Consider the following 18,960-nt stretch of genomic DNA (forward strand, 5'->3'; position numbering starts at 1 on the left):
ATAGCCAAGTCCTTTGCAGGACCACAGTGACTCAGCTAGCGATCATTAGTCGTTCGTAGAACAGATAGCTGGTCTTCCTGTACAAGCTGCCACTTGCTAGTTGTACACCTTATTACCTTGCAATAAGATTGACGAATGGTCAGTTAACGGTATGTCACGAGTTGCTACTAGCCAAATGAGTACTGCTGATGGCTTCAGTCAATGTTTTTAAGTCTTTTTGATTTCGAGTAAACGTCTTGGTCTTTTGTTTTTGTTGCATTGGCATTTTAATGATCGAGGGCCGTTGTAGTTTAGATTTAATTGCTTTGGACAGATTAAAGATTGAAAGGGTGTATGAGCCATTCAATTACAAATCTAAAATGAGTACTGACACGTATTTTTTAGATTTTTATTTAAAAAATAAAGAAGCAAACAAAAATTGCTTAAGTTAATGTTTGATGCCCGTCCAAAGTGAATAATTGGATAATTTATATTTCAGTAAAATACCTATGCTCTAGTTTTCTTACAGCAGGTATGGATATTATTGATGCATGATGCTTTGTTTAGTGGAATAATGAATGAGAATGTGAGAACTACTATGTATTATAGAAAAATAAATGATTATACGCAAGGAATGATGCAAAAAATAAGCTTTATTATTTACCGATAGCATTTTGTACTCATGATATTTCTGGAAGGGATCCCATTCAGGGATAAGTTCGCCTTTGTTGTTTTTAATTGACTCTGTAACTGTGTTTCTCGTGTTTTTATTTCTATGTACAATAAAGTAAATACATACATACATACATTTGGTCCAGTCAGGCATGAAAATCATAAATCATAACTGGTACTCGTAAAAACGCATTTGTATACATAGCGGTTCCCAGAAACTTCAGGCAACCCAACTTACTGAACCTATCTCAAACTAGTAAGGGTTATGTGTTAGATGCTCTTAAGCTTATGAGACTTTTTATATCTGATATCAGACTGCAGAAATGCCAACGCTCAGATATCAAGATGAATCATCGCTGGGCGAAATACCAGTTTCCTGTATCTTTTTGAAATGGAACGCTGCTCTATATAAACATCTCGAATAGGTCCCGTACAGTGCTTGTTTGATTACGAAGTTTTTCTACTGCCGTGGAACGGCAGACGGTAGACGGCTATTAGCTAAATTTTTTAATCTAAATACTGAAGTATTTAACCAGAATAACCAAATTTCACCGAAAACAAATATTTGGCGTGAACAGTGTGCAAACTTTTGTATGGAGACATGGCTATTTGTACGTTACGTACAAATCATGTAAAATAGCAATACATTTGACGTCCCATCCCCCGCAAAAATCGGCACTGTTTTGTAAAGAAAATGACAGCGACGACATCTCCCTTCTAAATGCTCTTAGTGGATGGTAGAGGTACAGTACGGCGCCCAGTGCGACTCGCATGTATTTTTGGTATGTATATTCTTCTTCTTCCTCGCGTTATCCCGGCATTTTTGCCATGGCTCATGGTAGCCTGGGGTCCGCTTGACAACTAATCCCATGATTTGACGTAGGCACTAGTTTTTACGAAAGCGACTGCCATCTGACCTTCCAACCCAAAGGGTAAACTAGGCCTTATTGGGATTAGTCCTGTTTCCTCACGATGTTTTCCTTCAAATTTTTGGTATGTATATTAAGGAAAAAAAAGGAAAAAAGAGTTTTTAGAGGTTTACTAATGACATGAGCAATGCCAGATTTAGTGGTGATGAAGTGAATTATGGTTTTCAATGGACAGTTGTAAATACGTAAGTATTTAGGATGCGGTATTTGCAGTTGACAACTGAGGGGAGCAGATTGTAATCCGCTCCCCTGACATATGTGACATCATTTCACGAATCGACGAGAGATTTAATTTTATAAATGAGAAACAGGATTACCGAGTCATCGAAATTATATTTTTAAATATAAAATGAAGGGGATTAATTCCCTAAGATTTAAGAGTATTTGTTCGTAGTAGCGACATCTGGTTAAAGAAATTAAGTTTTTAGTTCACACATACCTAAACTGCTTAAAATGATGACTCTTAATTTTATCTTTGACATAACCGCTTAGAAACACGAATTAGAAAGTAAATTTGCAAAATATGTAATGCGAGGTATTTGTTATATTTTAAATGCATTGTCTTTGACCGTATTTCTACTTTACATTCGTAACTCAGCCCAATAATAAAACAAATAAAAGCATCAGTAAAATAAGTTATTAGCAAAAATTTCATTTTTGGTACAAGCTTTTATCGCGACTGTACTTTTCTTTCCACAGGCTAATTAATGCTCATCGAGACAATTCTAAAAACCCCAAACACAATTAGGTTTCGTTGTTTTATCACATAGTTCCTATGGCCACCTCCGGTCTCCATCATCAGATCAGCTCGATGACACCATAATATTGCATTGTCACCCGACTTACGTATGTATGCAAAATTTCAGCTCAATCGGAAACCGGGAAGTGGATCAAATTTAACTTGCAAGATTTGATTGATGATTACACACAGACAGACAACGGTCAGGTGAAACTAAATAAAAGCTTGTAATAAATCATATTAATTTACTTATTTACAGTCAATGACATTATATATTGCGGAAAGCAATCCAAATTGGATTCATCCTTGTATTTGTAAATAGCATAGTTCTAATAATACGTATAGCGGCGACTAGCACCATCTAGCGCGACGTCCTCGCATTTTTTCTTACATTATGAAACGTTTCGTCAGTTGAAGGCTATGGATGATACAATATCAATGGGATGCAGATGCTAATCCAAAATCTTAATCACGGCCTTGTGTGCTACGGATTCCTTGGCATAAGGGAACATAAAATAATCTATACGCATACAGACCAAAACTACATAGTAGGTATTATCACTCAAATATGTACTTAATTAGGTGTCCTATTTATACATTTTGGCATGTTAATATTGACTGACGGTTTCAATAAAAGCGATCATCATATTAAAATATTATCATTGTAGTGTAGATATTTAGATGTCTCTACGGTACGCTTTTGTTATAGAAATCATTAAAAAAAATATCTGAGGGCCGTTTTTTGAATTCCGATTATGGAATGCAAATCGGTTATTTTTTGTATGGAAATAACCGCGGTTTCGGTTAATAACCGATTATTTCCATACAAAAAATAACCGAAAATAACCGATTTGCATTCCCTAATTCCGATCGCTCGATTTCGGCACTCGAAAATCGGTGAAAAACAGAGAAATGCTAATTTTTGAAATACGATCGATAGAAATTGGGAATCGAGTGGTATTGACCACTCGGTAATTCTATTAGTATAATTTAAAGGACTAGTAGTGGAGATATTATTAAACGAAATACACGAAAACGAGCGGTCGAAATTCAAAAATCGGGCCCCTGGCCTAATTGTCCCACTGCTGGACAAAGGCGGTCGATCACCACCCGGCTATGTGCTTCTTTCTAGGCGGTCTCATCTTTCAGTAACGCCTGCGCCCATCTTGCAGCGTCTTACACACTACACAAGCCTATATTGCTTGTATACGGCTAATATAACCAACCCAGGCCCATTTGAGCCTTGCAGATTTTTCCTACTTCAACAATACAATTTAATGCACTTGTAGAGGGCATTAGCCATTATGTTATGACTTATGATGTTTTTAATACCTATAATCAATTATTCAGAACATACACACAGAAGCGGAAGAGCCAAAGGCCAGACCGTGATTCTAAAGGGGGCCACTGATTAAGTCCGCCAGACGGTATCGGCCTGTCAGAACAAAATATTGACAGTTCTGAACAACTAACAGGCCGATAACGTCCGGCGGACTGTTAATCAGTGGGCCCCTTTAGAGTCTTAAAGTTCGATGACCACTGTTGTACAGCATAACCATACTATAGAGACTGCCATCTCGTGACCTAAATCGAAAGCAAATCACGCTGGCTCTATTTCGCATAGTAGAGTCTGCCATCTAGTGGCTTAAATCTAAAAATGGAAACTTGACATGATGCTTCGCGCCTATTAATCGGGGGCTTCTGTGCTGCCGTATACAGTTCATGCACGTTACTAGTTATACATGGTGTGTCTGATCATGGGGCTTTAAATCCAGGGCTTGATTTTACTCGCTAAAGCTGAGCTACTTTTTCTATGGGACCAACCCCGAAATCGGGGCAATTTTTTTGGCTTTTTCGTAGAATACGTCGACATCTGATCAGCCAAAATGTATGAAAATGTAAATTTTTTTTTCTGTATTTCGGGGTTGATGTCATAATAAAAGTAGCTCAGTTTAGCGAGTAGAATCGAGCCCTGGATTTAAAGCCCCATGGTCAGACACACCCTGTATAGTGGGCTATTTAAATGGTAGGCCATTTTATTAAGTTTATAAGGAAAATTTATTTGCACAATACTATCAAAAAATAGAACGGTTATTGAACATCCATGTATTCTGTTTGTCTCAATGATGGGAATCATAAAGTTTCAAAGTCAATAGAAAAAAACTTACCCATAGTGATGAATTTATCGAATCCGGCCATGTTCTTGACTCCGACGTAATCGTACAACGCTTGGTCATCTTGATTGAGTTCCCACGCGTTCTGAAAATAAGCACTCAGCTTGTAACAAAAACGAGGTCGTCTTACACTGTATGCGATTTTACGACGAATAAATGATTCGGTAAGCATATTATAATATGTTGCAATCTAGGTGATAAAGATAAATCTGTATATTCATATGACGTGGTGTCTTAAAATGTTACAGAAAATTGAATTTATACATTTTTATTGTTCATCGGAAGATCACCGCTGGAAGTCGCCTGCAACATGCTGAGGTGAAGCCATTTCGTGGCACTTATATGTTCTACGTTTTTATAAAAATAATTCTAAATCATATTGTAACATCTCCAGGTGGATTTTAGTACATACCTACCTATAATGTTTCTCTTATTTAAGCTACGACTGTGGCAGGAACACAGAATTTTAGCTTGACCATAACTTTAGTGTCAATTGTGTTTTTCAAAATGCGATTGATAAATAAAAACCCGCCTTCTAACAAAAGTTACCTCAAATCATTTTTTTTTTTTAAGTTTTGCTCGTATCGTATCGTACTTCTAAGTGGGACGCGGTGGTGGCCGAGTGGATCTGACGTCCGACTTTCAATCCGGAGGTCGCGGGTTCTAATCTTGGCTCGTACGGTCAGCCAAGAAAGTGGCCTACTACTGTACCAAGGAGTTTTTCGGAACTTATGTACGGAATATCATTTTATATTCACCACAAGCTTTTCGGTGAAGGAAAAACATCGTGAGGAACCTGCATATGCATACATCCGCGAAGAAATTCAAAGGTGTGTGTGAAGTCCCCAACCCGTATTTGGGCTAGCGTGGGGACTATAGCCCAAACCCCCTCGTGCTTGAGAGGAGGCCTGTGCCCAACAGTGGGACGTATATAGGCTAAATTATTTACTTCTAAGTATGATAGGATTACATATGCCACTCTCAGTAAGTATTTCTATTAGGTGTAGTTACCAAAACATTTACATACATTTTATAATGTGTTATGGCAATTAGAGCCACCGAAATTAAAATACATTTTTACTACTTAATTAAAATTAAATGTAGTGACAACTATTTTACTTATGAGAAAGAATCAATCATTCTTAATTTTAATGTAGTAGCTTTAATAATAACACACAATCATATGTAGAAATTTCAACTGTGGCAGACGGACGGACGGACGGACAGACGGACAGCCGAGTCTTAGTAATAGGGTTCCGTTTTAACCCTTTGGGCATGGAACCCTAAAAACACACCCAAATGTTTGACAATCTAACTACAATAATTAACATGATGTTTGTCACTACAGCTGTTATGAATAAGATTGGAGTCTGTCAACTAATGGGCCAGTGTCGAGCATTAGGTCATTACTTACACAAAATATAAAGCATTACTCACAGGATCTACTTCAATCTGTAAAGGTGTATATCTCGCGTCAGCCGGCAATCTCTGTACGTTTCCATTGTACATCTTGTTATTGTTACATTTCCACTCGTTCATTGGCGTCATTGGACTATTTCCTGCACTTAATCTGTCACAATAGTTCTGATTGTAGTCCTCACGTACTGAGTTACTTGTATTACTGGCCAGAGGACTCCTCGCGGGTGATAATTTATCGCTCTGACTGTTCCAATACTGCTCTATGTCTATGTGCCTAGGGTTCATATTGCCGATGTTATAATTGACTATAGGCGAGATGCCTCTAGGCGATGAACTCTCACTGAAAATATTAGGACTCCTTATAACTCTTAATGTATCTTGAGGCGTGCTACCTTCACTTATAGGGCCTCTGCCGGGGACTGGGGAGCTTGAAGTAGTCTGTATGATAGGTGACCTGTCTAACTCCGGCTTTCTGAATTGCTGTGGGATGCTAACAGGGCCTATTCGATTGTGTATGTCGGGTTCTTCTCTGGCTAAGGCTGAGGTTTTCGGTTGTGCTTCGGCAGCCATTATGTGTTGGAGTTTTGACACTTGTGTTTCGACGAAGCTCCGGGGCCTAGGGGAGGTGGGAGGTTTGTTCCGGAGAGGTACTGGATTGGACTGGGTTTCTACAGGGTAGTTAGTGGGGGTGTTGGATAGGTCCTCCCGGTCGAGGCTTTCCATGGTGTCGTTGTACGAGATCATGTATTCCTCGTCTAAGCTTTCCGAGTCGTCGTCTTCGCAATCGTCGTAGTTGATTGGAGTGTCCGCGCCGGGGAAGAATTCGCATAACGCCGCCATTATTTCTACAACCTGAAATATGATATTGTTGAAAAAAACTTTTTCAATTGTGATAATAACGATAGATTTATGAATTAAATAGCGAGCATATTTGGACCAGAGAAAATACATATCATTAACAATCAGTCATAAATAAATAAATAAATATTACAGGACATTTTTACACTAATTGACTGAACCCCACGGTAAGCTCAAGAAAGCTTGTGTTGTGGGTACTCAGTCAACGATATATATAATATATAAATACTTAAATACATAGAAAACAACCATGACTCAGGAACAAATATATGTATCATCATACAAATAAATGCCCTTACCAGGATTTGAACCTGGGACCATCGGCTTCATAGGCAGGGTCACTACCCACCAGACCAGTCGTCATATATTATTAAAATTAAAATAGACCAAATTTTATTTATAATAATTTATTTTTCTTTATATTATTTTTTTACGTTGTCTATGCAGGCATAGTCCTAGGGGACCAAACGAAAGTGACGCAGTCATATTGGCTCAAATTATAATTATAAATACTTAAAAAATGTTTTTTGTTGCTGTTTCAATAAATATCAAATGATACAGAAATTATAATTATAAATGATACAGCCAAATGTAATAAAACGATTAAAGCGGATTATATCGCATATATTGAATTCATACTATATCCCGACGTTTCGAACCCTTTACAGCGTTCGTGGTTCGTGGTTCGTGGTGACGCGATGTAATCCGTTTCAATAGTTTTATTTCATGAGTAACTATCGCGGTAACGGAAGACAATATTACATCCAAATGTGTTAAGGGCAGCTCACCTTAGCCATACTGGGTCTTTCCGCTGGTTTCTTGTGCCAACACTGTGTCATAAGTTGCTCAATGGGTTCGGGACATCCCTGTATTAGATTTGGCCTTTGCCCTGAAAATCACATTAGAAAAAAATTATAATCTACGAAAATAAGTTCTTGGGAAAAATTTCATTTTTGGTACAAGCTTTTATCGCTGACTGTACTTTTCTTACCACAGGCAACTACATTAAGACAGTTCTAAAAACCCAAACACAATTAGTTCGCGTTGTTTTTTTTCATGGTCACCTCCTGTCTTCATCATCAGATCAGCTCCATGTCATCATAATATTGCATTGTCATCCGATTTACATATGTAATTATGTATGCATAATTTCAGCTCAATCGGAAATCGGGAAGTTAAACAAAAGCTTGTAAAAAAAGGTCAACATACGATCATTCCAATTTTAATTCTAGTCAATTTATTTCATTCTGGGTGTGTCCATTGGTAGAGTGGTAGGCACAGTAAGTGCCCCAACTTAAGTACCTACCCACGTCGCCATACTAGCTGTATAGTGATTAACTACCCGTCTTTTTCTAACTATGTTAATAAAAGAGGGCGGGTAGTCTCTGTCGCCACGTGCAGGCGTGGCTCACTCCGCGATTTCGTCGCTTTGCTACAGGTAGCTAAAAGTACATCCATTCGACCCCAATTTTGGGGTTTGCCATAAGCCGCGCGTGGCGCAGTAGCCACCTAGCGGCCATATCTGTGCTGATCGTGACAGACGCGTTTTGTTAGAGAGTGAGTCTTCTGTACCTAGTACTATTATTTATTCTGTGCCACGAGATACTGTCGCGCCAATCATGTACTAGCCCGGCTGGATAGTTATATTAGGGCAACAACTGTACTTGATCATATAATACGACGAGAGACAGTCATGATAATGTTTAATCTCAGTGTAGGTCTCGTATTTTAGCTTCACAATACGTACAAAGAAGCGGCCGCAGGGGCCAAATTCTTACAGTGACCCAATCGCGAATTACGAAAATAAAAATTTCTTTATCTGTTTTTCAATCGCTCGAATATGCAAGAGTGATAACGATAACGATATTTCGGTTTTCGTGTATCGCATTAGGTTCTTAGGCTTACCTATTCTTGATGCATTCTACTATGATGATATCATGCGGTTATAACTTGGTTTAAAAAAAAGCATCAAATTGGAATCCAAAAATTGGTAAAAAAAAAGGCAAACCAAAAACAAGATGGGAAAAAGACCTAATAGAAACAATAGGAAAATACTGGAAAGAAATGACAAAAGATAGACAAGAATGGAAGAAAATGTTGGACAAATACTTACATATATTATATTAGAAAAAGTCGATTCAGAAGAGGCCTAGGTCAAAAAGACCTTACGAACATGCATATAGAAATATACATACACATATAATTGTTAATTTTTTTTTAACTTAATTCTTATTTCTTTATTTAACATCTATAAAAATATGTTAAAATGTTTAGTTAGGATATCCACAACGGACGCTTCGTCAGGTGGCCACAATTGCAAATCCGCTACATGCTTTAAGTTCATAATATGTTATAAAACTTTACCTAAATGTACTGCCCACATAATTTGAAATGCTGAACCACCTTCTTCGAAAGGCTTTCTTCTAGATAACACCTCCCATAGAATAATACCCCACGAGAAGACATCACATTTTTCTGTGTAGTTTGAGCCCTCAAATACCTAGAACAGAAATAAACAATATTGTTAATATCAGAGCATTTTACAGTGCAACAGTGGGTTTGTACCCATCTTAATCTAGAAACAGTTATACACATTTGAAAATCAGAGACTTCAGAGCTGAAGAAGCAGGAGTGTGTGCACAGTGGCCGCCATCTGAAGGCTTACAGCCAACATCAAAAAAATCGAAAATCAATATCTTTTTCTCAGGCCTCTCTGTAACTCGAATATGCAACAGTGATAGAGAGGCAGATAACGATTTCCTATGGTGGCGGAAGGCCCTTTGGGCCGGAATCACTTTAAAGCATTTAATATATTTTAAAGCTATAATGATATATTTATCCAAAAGTTGTATTTTGTATTACTCTTTCTTTAGAAAAGCTATACAATGTGATAAGATAACATACCAAATTAATAATTTTTTTTTTCTCTATGATAAAAGTATGTCTCTATGGTAAAAGGCAGCATCAGTTGACCTGGCGGGCGGAGCTGGAGGAGGGGTATCGTCTTTGGTCGTCCCATTCGTTTTTCGTCAAGTTCTTAAATTAGTCCTATTCTGCTTTTGTCACTCATTCTACATTAAAAGCCACCGACGATTGTGATGAATGTAGTGACGAAAGCAGAATAGGACTAATTTAAGAACTTGATGAAAAACTAATGGAACGACCCAAGAGGATACCGGAGGAGGTCATGCTGGACCGCGAATAAAGGAAATCCCTTCTCAGAGCACTATGTTCCTAATGAGGGATAACAGGATATCATCATCATGATAAAAGTAAAATAATACACTTACTTCCGGAGCCATCCACGCTGCACTGCCTTTATTATTAGTCATGTACGTAGCTTTGTCAGCAGCAGTTCCGAAGTCACAAATCTTCAGGCACTGCCCACCGCCCACCAGCAGCAAGTTCGGGGGCTTTAAATCTCTGTGTATTAAAGGCTTCGGCTTCATTGAGTGGAGATATGCAACACCCTGGAATTAAAATAGGAATTTATCTGAATTTATTGTAATTATACTAAGATTTCAATGCTTACAAGACATTTAACAGATTTATTGGCAAAAACCTGAGGTATATTATGATTTCGTTCCCAGGCGTTATCGGGTATTTTATGGTTTTGTTCCCAGGCCTGACGACCGATAGTCGGGATTGTGGTGCTGCTGCTTTATAATATGACAAAATTGTTGTGGCCTGGCACAGACATCTTGTTTGGCTGGGTGGCAATGAATGTGTTAAATTAGGCTTATATACAGTAACATATTATTTGCCATAGCATTTTACATATTGTCAAGCTAAGGGTGGTATTCCATCTGTCCAATATCTTGGTCCAATGTGTATTTGGGTCTCACGTTTTGCTTAATGAGAGTGAGACACAATGCACATTGACAAAGAAATTGGACAGATGGAATACCACCCAAATAGATAATATCAACATGAGCAACAAACTATAATGGTTAATATTTACCTCTGCACACTGCCGAGCCCAACTCATAGCATGAGCAGCAGTGTATTTAGGCTTCGGGCGGTTGTGTAGGACGTTATAAAGGGAGCCCCCCTCTGCATATTCCATCACCAGACATACATTTGTGCCCTGTGTACACGCCCCATACAGCCGCACGATGTTCGGGTGCGACACACGCGACAACTGTCGCACTTCTATCGCGAACTCACGTTTCTCAGCCTCTGAGTTGATATGCTTCACAGCCACGAATGTGTTCCGCCATAGACCCTTCCACACAACACCGAACGCCCCCTTTCCCACGACCTGTTGACAAACCGATTATATCACCTCACTATTAACAACAACAACAATAAATACATATGTTTGTTTAGCCATATTTACCTGTAACTCTTCTATCTCACTGTAATTTATCTCTTCTACAAATGTTAACGTCTGCTGTACGACAGGCGAATCTTGCGGATTGGAAGCCATGGGTACACTAAATATCACATTATCAAGTTGACTAGTTCTTACAAATATTACTAATTTAAAAGACTTATTTAAAATTACTTATCATTAGGTAAAAATGGTTGGTTATATCAATTTTCTCAGTATTGTTTGGCAGAGAATAGCAACTGCGACAGGGCCGCCATATTTGAAACTGAAGAAGAAATGTCACGTCAGTAGTGTTGTCCTCAATCGTTAATACAGAATACCGATTTTTAGCAAGAAAACTCGAATATACTTTAAATTTTATTATTATAGTTCTACTAAGTTTTACTTAAATTAAAACGGTGATTATTCAATAAAAACACCTTACCGGTACCTTTTATGTAATAATTAATAAAATTAAATATATTTACTTACATTTACACATACTTAAATTTACAGACTACTCCAATCAAAGAGTACTATTTTGGCCAAACCAGCTTGATAATGAGCTTTTGCTTGGACTAAGATTCATGTGCTCCTTTAAACACGTCGTTGCTTCTTTACACTTAAAAGCTACAGCAACATCGTAAGGGGTCTCACCCCTGTGGTTTTTCGCAAAAATATCGGCACCAAGATCGATTAAGACATGAATGAGCTTGCAGTTATTGCTCATGGCAGCGAAATGTAACACTGATCGACCACCTGGTACATTAGGATCGTTGATCAAGGCTCCTTTTTCAAGGAGCAAAGCAAGAAGTTCAGTCTCTTCTGGTGTTGGAATACACATCATGGTAAATTCTGAAATAATCAGTCCAGCAAATCATTTTGGGTGCTTCTTAATATAATAATTTTCTACGGATCATGATCAAACTATGACCAATTTACAAGAGAGTATCGCTATACTAGCGACTTTGTCTGCGTAGTATGATGATTGATGACCTAATAAAAAAAACTATTTTATGTCCTTCCCTAGCACTTTATCTAGGTAACTATCTCCATAGGTAGATGCCAAGTTTCATCTTGATCGGTTCAGCATTTTTATAAGCGTTAAGAAGGTAACAAACAGACGAGAAAGTTACATTTTATTAGGGATGAAAAATATGGGTAATCCTTACGTAAAAATAATCCTGTGCTCAGAGGTTTTACCCGAGGTAAAATGACAGCTCCATAGCTAAATAATAGTTTTGCAACTTCCACAGACGGCCTGCAATTAATAAGTAACATTTTTTTTCACCTCAGCAACTCGAACAATAAAAATTCTTATTCTTAAATTTTGCAAAATTGTCCTGTTCTTAGCATTACGAAGTATAAAATAATTAAATGTTCGATTAGATTATTAAGTAAATCGTGCGCATGTGCTGCATTCAAAAACAATAAAAAACACGTCCCTTTGTATGGACATTTTCATACAAGAAAATCATTTTGCAAAAAAAAAAGACCTTGGCTAGACAATCCTCCATTGTGTCTAGACAGTTTAGGGTTGCCACGAGTAAGTACAATACTTTATTTATCATGTATATTTTTTTTGAAAGGCCCTAGTTGTTGCCTCGGAGGATTATAAAAAAACTGACCTCCTCATGACGCATATCTGAAGTGGGGTCAGACCGACATTATCCATTACAGTTGTACTCGCTCCTGCTTCAAGCAGCATTTTGATAGCCCTAATGTTTCCATCGTGCACTGCAAAATGCAGTGCAGTTCTACCGATCGGATCCCTTAGATTTACGTCCACACCCTCACTAAAAAAAAAAAAAAACATGCCAATTAATTCTTGAAATCAGCCATAACAGTTTTGTACTCGTAGTAGACAGTCTATGACGTCACACCGTCAGTTTTTATTTGGGTTCCGTAGTCAACAAGCAACTTATTAATTTTGAAATCGTTGAAAGCTCGAAAGAGGTTTGATCAAGATTTTATAGGGAAATTATTTATCTCAGATGCCCTAGTTACCTAATACCTACTAATCGAAAATAAAGTTTAAAAACTATGAAATATATATGACAAAATAGTTGAAGTTAAAAAAAACATTAGGTGATCACCTGATTAACTTTTCAATTAGATCATTGTCACCATGCTCACAAGCTAAAATTAGATCGTTATCAGATAGGAGGAAATGAGCAGCTTTCTCCCGTTCAGGATCGGATATTCCTTCGATCTGAGTTCGGTGTTTTTTAACCGTCGTGAAATAGCCCTCGGAAGTGTTCGAGTGGAGTGAGATCCAGCTAAAGTATTGATCAAAAGAGTAATCGGATTCTTCTCTGGAAGTTAGAAATTAGAAACAATTGAAATAAATTAGAAAAAGAAATATGAAAGATTATAGAAAAAATGTAGAACTAGAGCGACATGTGACTTGCAGTAACAGGATTGTGACGAACAAGGCTCGATGCATTGTGACGAATTTTCCGTTTCTTCCTGTATCTAATTCGTTCATTTGTAAAGAAATGGATTTTAAATTAATAAATGACACAGAATACAATCATTAATATTTTATTCTGTGGGACTAGGTATTCTTAAATAGGTATTTACTGACATCAACAATCTTCATGAAATTGGGGTTCGGTGAAAATGTTTCTGCGTAGAAAAATATTTCGGCATCTTAATTGCGGCATAAAGTTGAGAAAGGCACACCAATCGAAAGAATTAGCGTCTTTAGCTTTATTTTTCTATAGGATATTATTATTGGTATGAACGAGAATTTCCTGCGGCGCTGATGTGTGGCAGTGAAATTGGTCTGTCTTTACTCGATGCATCAAAAGACTGTCTCAGTATACGGTAGTGGCTAAAAGTCACTAAATTCCCTCCCCGTTCCAACCGAAGCCTCTTGTGAAGTTTAATAAGTTCAGCAATGTGGTCAGGTAACACTCGATCAGAATACAATTTAGCCAGCAGCGATTGAAATAAATCTCTACATAAACGTTTCAGAAACATTTTGGAATAGTTAGTCACTAAACAAATTAATTCATACGTTGATCGTGATTGGTCTGGGCCATCTTGGATATAAGGATCAGTAGCAGAAGTACATGCGTCCAGTTGAGTCGAACTTTCAGGATCCCGCTTACTGTTACTGAATGTTACATCAATATCTTCATTCATATTAACATGAGAGTATTAGAGATTACTCTAAAACTAGTTTAGCTTAAAATAAGTTTCATTTATTTGACCTAATAGCTAAACAAGGAAATCATTCATATATAATATGACATAATATGACACTGACATGCATACTCGTATTAATCATAAAATAGTAGCAAAGGAGTACGACAGGTTAGCGTTTATCACTATGAAGGTGTATAAGTAGTTTTAATACCTTTACTCCTTTTTTAGTTGTTTTTTAGGCTTCCGATGACTGCGACTAATATATATTACATATATTAATCCACGTAATCTTCTCGTAATTATTATAATCCACGACTGCGACAGTCGTTTGGTAGCCAGCCGTGCAGTATGAGCCTTTCACGGGTAGCATAACTGCTGTGTACAGCATAGACATAGGATTCTATTTGATCTTAATGGTGTACAGTGAGCAGCAAAGAGTAGTATATGATGAGCAGGTTGATTATTGTAATTATTGTCACAAAAGTGTCTACAATAAAGGTCAATTTGATACCTGAAGCTCTGTTTTCCTAGGATAGCTGCATGATAGCGGTGTCGTGATATAGTTTCCAATATACAAAGTAATATGGCTAAATATGAATGGAGTAAGTATTTGTATAGAGACAGCCGCTATATTTATCACGGCATAGCTATCCTAGGAAACCAGAGCTTCACGGAATTACCTGCATTGAACACACAACACAAGAACACCTTTACTTGACTTTGTGTTTGTGATTGTGTTAATATATAATCAAAGGTTAAAGGTATGTAAAGTCCCTACGTGAGAAATGTGTTCACATGAAACTAGGAAGTAGGAATCTTTTAGAAATTTTCCAGGTTACTAAAATTACGAAAAAGCCAAAAATTAAACAACATTTATTCATTTAATACTAATTTAATACAGCAAGTTTATAATTTACACATACTAAACCATACTAGGCATAATTTAATATAATAAAATGTGAAGTTTGACTTCACTGTAAATATATAGACATTTCGGATTCTAAATTTCCACATTAATGTAACATGTTTAATTACTATGTATTATGAATATTAATTAATTCGTACGAATGCAGAACAGATATGCAGGAAACGAGGTAGAGGATAGTCACACAAAATATTCGTAGGTATTTTAGGCTAAAGAGAACAAAGTATAATGGTAACCATCTTAAAACATTGATTGTTCGTAATACTGATCTATATATTCAGTACAAGGTAATTGTGTTTTTTAGGCCTTTTCGCTTTTTTCCATTTATTAAGAAGAATGACTTGTAATACACTTAGACGTATTATCTTGTTACTAATACTTACTATTTTACTTATTACTAAACTGGTATCCGCTACAAACTGCGAATTAAATGCGCGACAATCTCCCGCCCCAAATTGCTACATAGGCGTCCATCCGACTAATTTATTGTTCTGACATCGAAGCAACAGGACCATCATTTCCGAGTTGTTCCGGCGATGCAACGAATGGACACCGAAAAATACGAATGGACTTAAAGTATCAGTCGCCGATAGACTGGAATATCTTGTTCCTGCACACGTGGTGCAGAGCGGAGCAGCTCGGCAAGCGTGTAAAGGTCGTCCCTGGGCCTGTAGTTATTAGGTTGATGCATCATGCCATCAGAGCGCTTCCTTGCCACCATAAATCTCTTCATCTTGTTGGCATATTGCCGCTTGCGACGGGCCTCCTCATATCTTTGGGCAAGTTCAGCCGGGTCGACTGGGTACACGTCAGGGTAGCCACGAGCTAGTGCCATGCGGTTCTGCTCAGAGAAGTATGAAGGTTGATGGGGGTATTCGCGTTCATGAGGGTTGAGAACCACGGGCTCATTGTACCAGATGTCACCGTTCTCATCGACCTCAGGCTGCTCATCGTCTACGGAGTTCACGCGACCATAAAAACGGTCTGCAGGCCATTGGTTGGCTGTCCACTGACTTTCTTGCTTCCTTCGCTCCTGAGCTTCCCATAAATTCAAAAGAGCTCGAACATCGGCAGCGCTTAGTCCTGAGTCTCGCTTGCGGCGTTCAGAAATTGGCCTAAAAGGAAAAAAAACAAAGTTACAATATTTTACTTTGAAGGAATGTAATGGAATGGCTTTTCAGCAATTTTTTTTTTGCTTACCTAAAATTCTTCTTATTGCCCCCAGAATTTTTGGTCGCCGTCTTGGCTGATGCGGCGGCTCCACCTACTTTCGTGCCACTGCCACGTTTGCTTCGGTGGTCATGATCATGGCTCAACGAATCAATTGGAAAAGAAGCCTCGTGTTCCTCGGGCCTGGTGATCAATATAAGTTTAAGTATCAAGTTTCGACAAAGTATGTTATAAAATCTGACTTGGGGTTGTAGGTATACCAGTTTGACTTACTTAAGGTTCTTCTTGCCCGAGCCGTTTTTGGTAGCTACCTTGGTAGCAGCCCCGGCTCCTCCAACCTTTGTCCCACTCCCGCGCTTTCTTCTGCGCGAGTCGTAACCAGAGGACAAGCCCTCCTCCCGCCTGCCCGGGGGCTCAGCGTACAGTTCTGCTCCGTATGCTGGCCTCATGATAAGGTTATCAAGATCAGCCTGCGGTGGAGCTACATCATAACGCTGCGCCACGCCCTGTTCATAGCCTTCAGAGTTGCCTAAAATATAGATTAGGGACAATTAATAGACATTCATATTAAAAGGAGAAAGCTTAGTAGGTACTTAGTAAGTAAAATTAATGTAGGTGAGGTATGTACTGTGAAATTTCAACTTAAGAGTTGAGAAGATAATCAATAGATTATTCGTTTAAAAGAGCATTCCGTTTATTGAGAATCGCGCAGTAGAAATTGTAGACGGACAACAAGCTCATGACAGCCATCAGGAACTGTCCCATTAAAGAAGATTGGATGTGAGTGAGGCTCGCTTTGGTGTGGCCATTGTTACCTTCTTCGCTGAGCGCGAGCGGATACGGTTCCAAATCGTTTTTGTCGCTCTTGTTGAGGAATAAAGACTGTGTGTCGTCTTTTGCTTGGTCCCAATTTTCAGGTAGTTCACCAATTGGACCGGCATCTAAAATTCAATTTATTGCTTTGGGTCTATTTGATAGAAAAATATATATTATCTAGTATTAATATTAAGGCTCATACCGAAGCGAGCTTACAGAAAAGATATTTTTTACTGATTTGCGAAATTGTTAATTATCTCATAAGGGCATGCAATAGCATTAATAAATTAGTAATGGATGATTAGTTAGTCGATATAACACACATCGAAGCTCATTATAATTATAAATAATCTATAGCCCCATGCAAGATAACTTTCAGAACCTGTAAGTAAAATTTAAGATGTTGAAGTAGGTTAACATTATAATGACCTAAAAAACAATATTTTAAAGCCATTGATCAATAAGTAGTCTATAAATAGAAATCACTCCACCTATTGCAGTAAGCTCCATATTTATGCTAGAGGAAGTTGATGCCTCTGAAAGGAATTACGCAGCACCGGAACCGCGCAGACACCTGTTGCTAAATTTAGAGCGCAGCGAGCACCGGCTGATCAATACATGATAACAAAACAATCTGGTACATCGTCATTAATAAAAAAAAATGTTTCCTTTAAAAATAACAAATGGTATAGTAGGTACAATGCTCGCCGAAATGTAACAAAGAAACCTTATCACAGTAAATGAAGATAATTGTGTAGTCCATAATTATATACGTACCCTTGCTGTTTGAAGGGGTTGGCACAGCATGAACTGCTAGAAAAACCGCGAACAACGCGGTTAACGAAATGTATAACATCTTCACGCCAGTACTAGATTGAATATGAGCTAACAATTTAAAGGTAGCAAATACAGGACCGGATGCGATTGTTAGGTGGCCACTAGCGGAGCACAAGTGTCGCCTATCAGAGCTCACTGGAGAGAAAACCCGGTCTGTTGTCGATAAATTCGTAACATGCGCAGTAAGGACGCACACAGAGACGGATTACCGGACAACAAACATCTTCTGACGTAGACAGGCCTCGGGTCCTGACCTTACCCTGTTGTTAATGCCTGCTATAAACTTGCTACTTACACCTTATGAGGATATAAATAGCTTGATTACCTACCCCTATCTTTAAAATAGGACGCATTCGAGTGAGAAAGTAACTGTTTATGAAAATTATGAATAAGTACCAAGTAGAAAAATTACTAAGTTAACCCATTCGGCACTAATTACATAACACGTTGTCCTTTGCAAGCATTTTCGCTGACTTTCGGAAGCCCAAGTAAGTTTATATTGGCTACGACGTAGCGCTAAGCCCGTAGCTCAGCGGCGAATGTGTTATTAAAATTAAATAAATATTAGTATATTTTTTTTACATATGCCACAATGAGCCTTCAGAGTAAGTTTATAATATATAAATCATAGTATTTATACAAGGATAGCGAGTTAAAAGTAAACCATCCTATTTAGAGCTGCTTTGTTTAATCCCCGGTAAAAGTAGATAATATATTACGTCTTTAAGGTAAGGGGGGTTAGACAAACACTTGTATGGAATCCTTATACCTACTATTTGTCTTGTACCGACCAAAATAAACTATGTTCGTCTTACCCCACCTTACCTTATAATGTATCATCATCATCACCTCAGCCATAAGACACTGCTGAACATAGGCCTCCCCGTTGGACCTCCATACGTGCCGGTTGGTGCCGTGGTAATGTATAACTATCATAAAATACTAACTACCGCATGAAGTGAAAAATCGGTATTTTT

The 18,960-nt window shown here is 38.0% G+C and overlaps 3 protein-coding genes across 6 annotated transcripts in view; all 3 read right to left on the reverse strand.

Moving 5' to 3' along the window:
- LOC134672525 (mitogen-activated protein kinase kinase kinase 7) overlaps positions 1 to 11,372 on the reverse strand; it is a 53,874-nt gene extending 42,502 nt beyond the window's left edge. For all 3 annotated transcript variants that reach the window (XR_010099348.1, XR_010099347.1, XM_063530467.1), the window contains exons 1-7: positions 11,110 to 11,372; positions 10,732 to 11,031; positions 10,061 to 10,240; positions 9,135 to 9,270; positions 7,559 to 7,659; positions 5,931 to 6,764; positions 4,488 to 4,578 (exon numbers count right to left, since the gene is read on the reverse strand). Coding sequence is in view for 1 of the 3 variants with exons in the window: in XM_063530467.1 (XP_063386537.1) it covers positions 4,488 to 4,578; positions 5,931 to 6,764; positions 7,559 to 7,659; positions 9,135 to 9,270; positions 10,061 to 10,240; positions 10,732 to 11,031; positions 11,110 to 11,199 (1,732 nt within the window). In the remaining 2 variants the exon portion in view is untranslated. The remainder of the gene's footprint in view (positions 1 to 4,487; positions 4,579 to 5,930; positions 6,765 to 7,558; positions 7,660 to 9,134; positions 9,271 to 10,060; positions 10,241 to 10,731; positions 11,032 to 11,109) is intronic.
- A 236-nt stretch (positions 11,373 to 11,608) lies between these two features.
- On the reverse strand, positions 11,609 to 14,232 carry LOC134672889 (putative ankyrin repeat protein RF_0381). The gene is made up of 5 exons (XM_063530838.1): positions 14,105 to 14,232; positions 13,179 to 13,397; positions 12,711 to 12,878; positions 12,255 to 12,343; positions 11,609 to 11,937 (listed from the first exon to the last, which is right to left on the reverse strand). Exons 1-5 carry the CDS (start codon positions 14,230 to 14,232, stop codon positions 11,609 to 11,611), a joined length of 933 nt encoding a protein of 310 aa, XP_063386908.1.
- An 875-nt stretch (positions 14,233 to 15,107) lies between these two features.
- LOC134672498 (putative neuropeptide precursor protein) lies at positions 15,108 to 18,143 on the reverse strand. Of its 2 annotated transcripts, XM_063530438.1 has the most exons (5): positions 17,924 to 18,142; positions 17,146 to 17,271; positions 16,604 to 16,859; positions 16,361 to 16,513; positions 15,108 to 16,275 (listed from the first exon to the last, which is right to left on the reverse strand). In XM_063530438.1, exons 1-5 carry the CDS (start codon positions 18,000 to 18,002, stop codon positions 15,732 to 15,734), a joined length of 1,158 nt encoding a protein of 385 aa, XP_063386508.1. In that variant the 5' UTR covers positions 18,003 to 18,142; the 3' UTR covers positions 15,108 to 15,731. The 2 variants fall into 2 exon arrangements, with proteins under 2 accessions (XP_063386508.1, XP_063386509.1); XM_063530439.1 differs by lacking the exon at positions 17,146 to 17,271 and having other exon boundaries at positions 17,924 to 18,143.
- Positions 18,144 to 18,960: the final 817 nt, after the last annotated feature.

Source organism: Cydia fagiglandana, chromosome 17 (assembly GCF_963556715.1).
Source record: "Cydia fagiglandana chromosome 17, ilCydFagi1.1, whole genome shotgun sequence".
In the NCBI taxonomy this organism is placed as follows: Eukaryota; Metazoa; Arthropoda; class Insecta; order Lepidoptera; family Tortricidae; genus Cydia; species Cydia fagiglandana.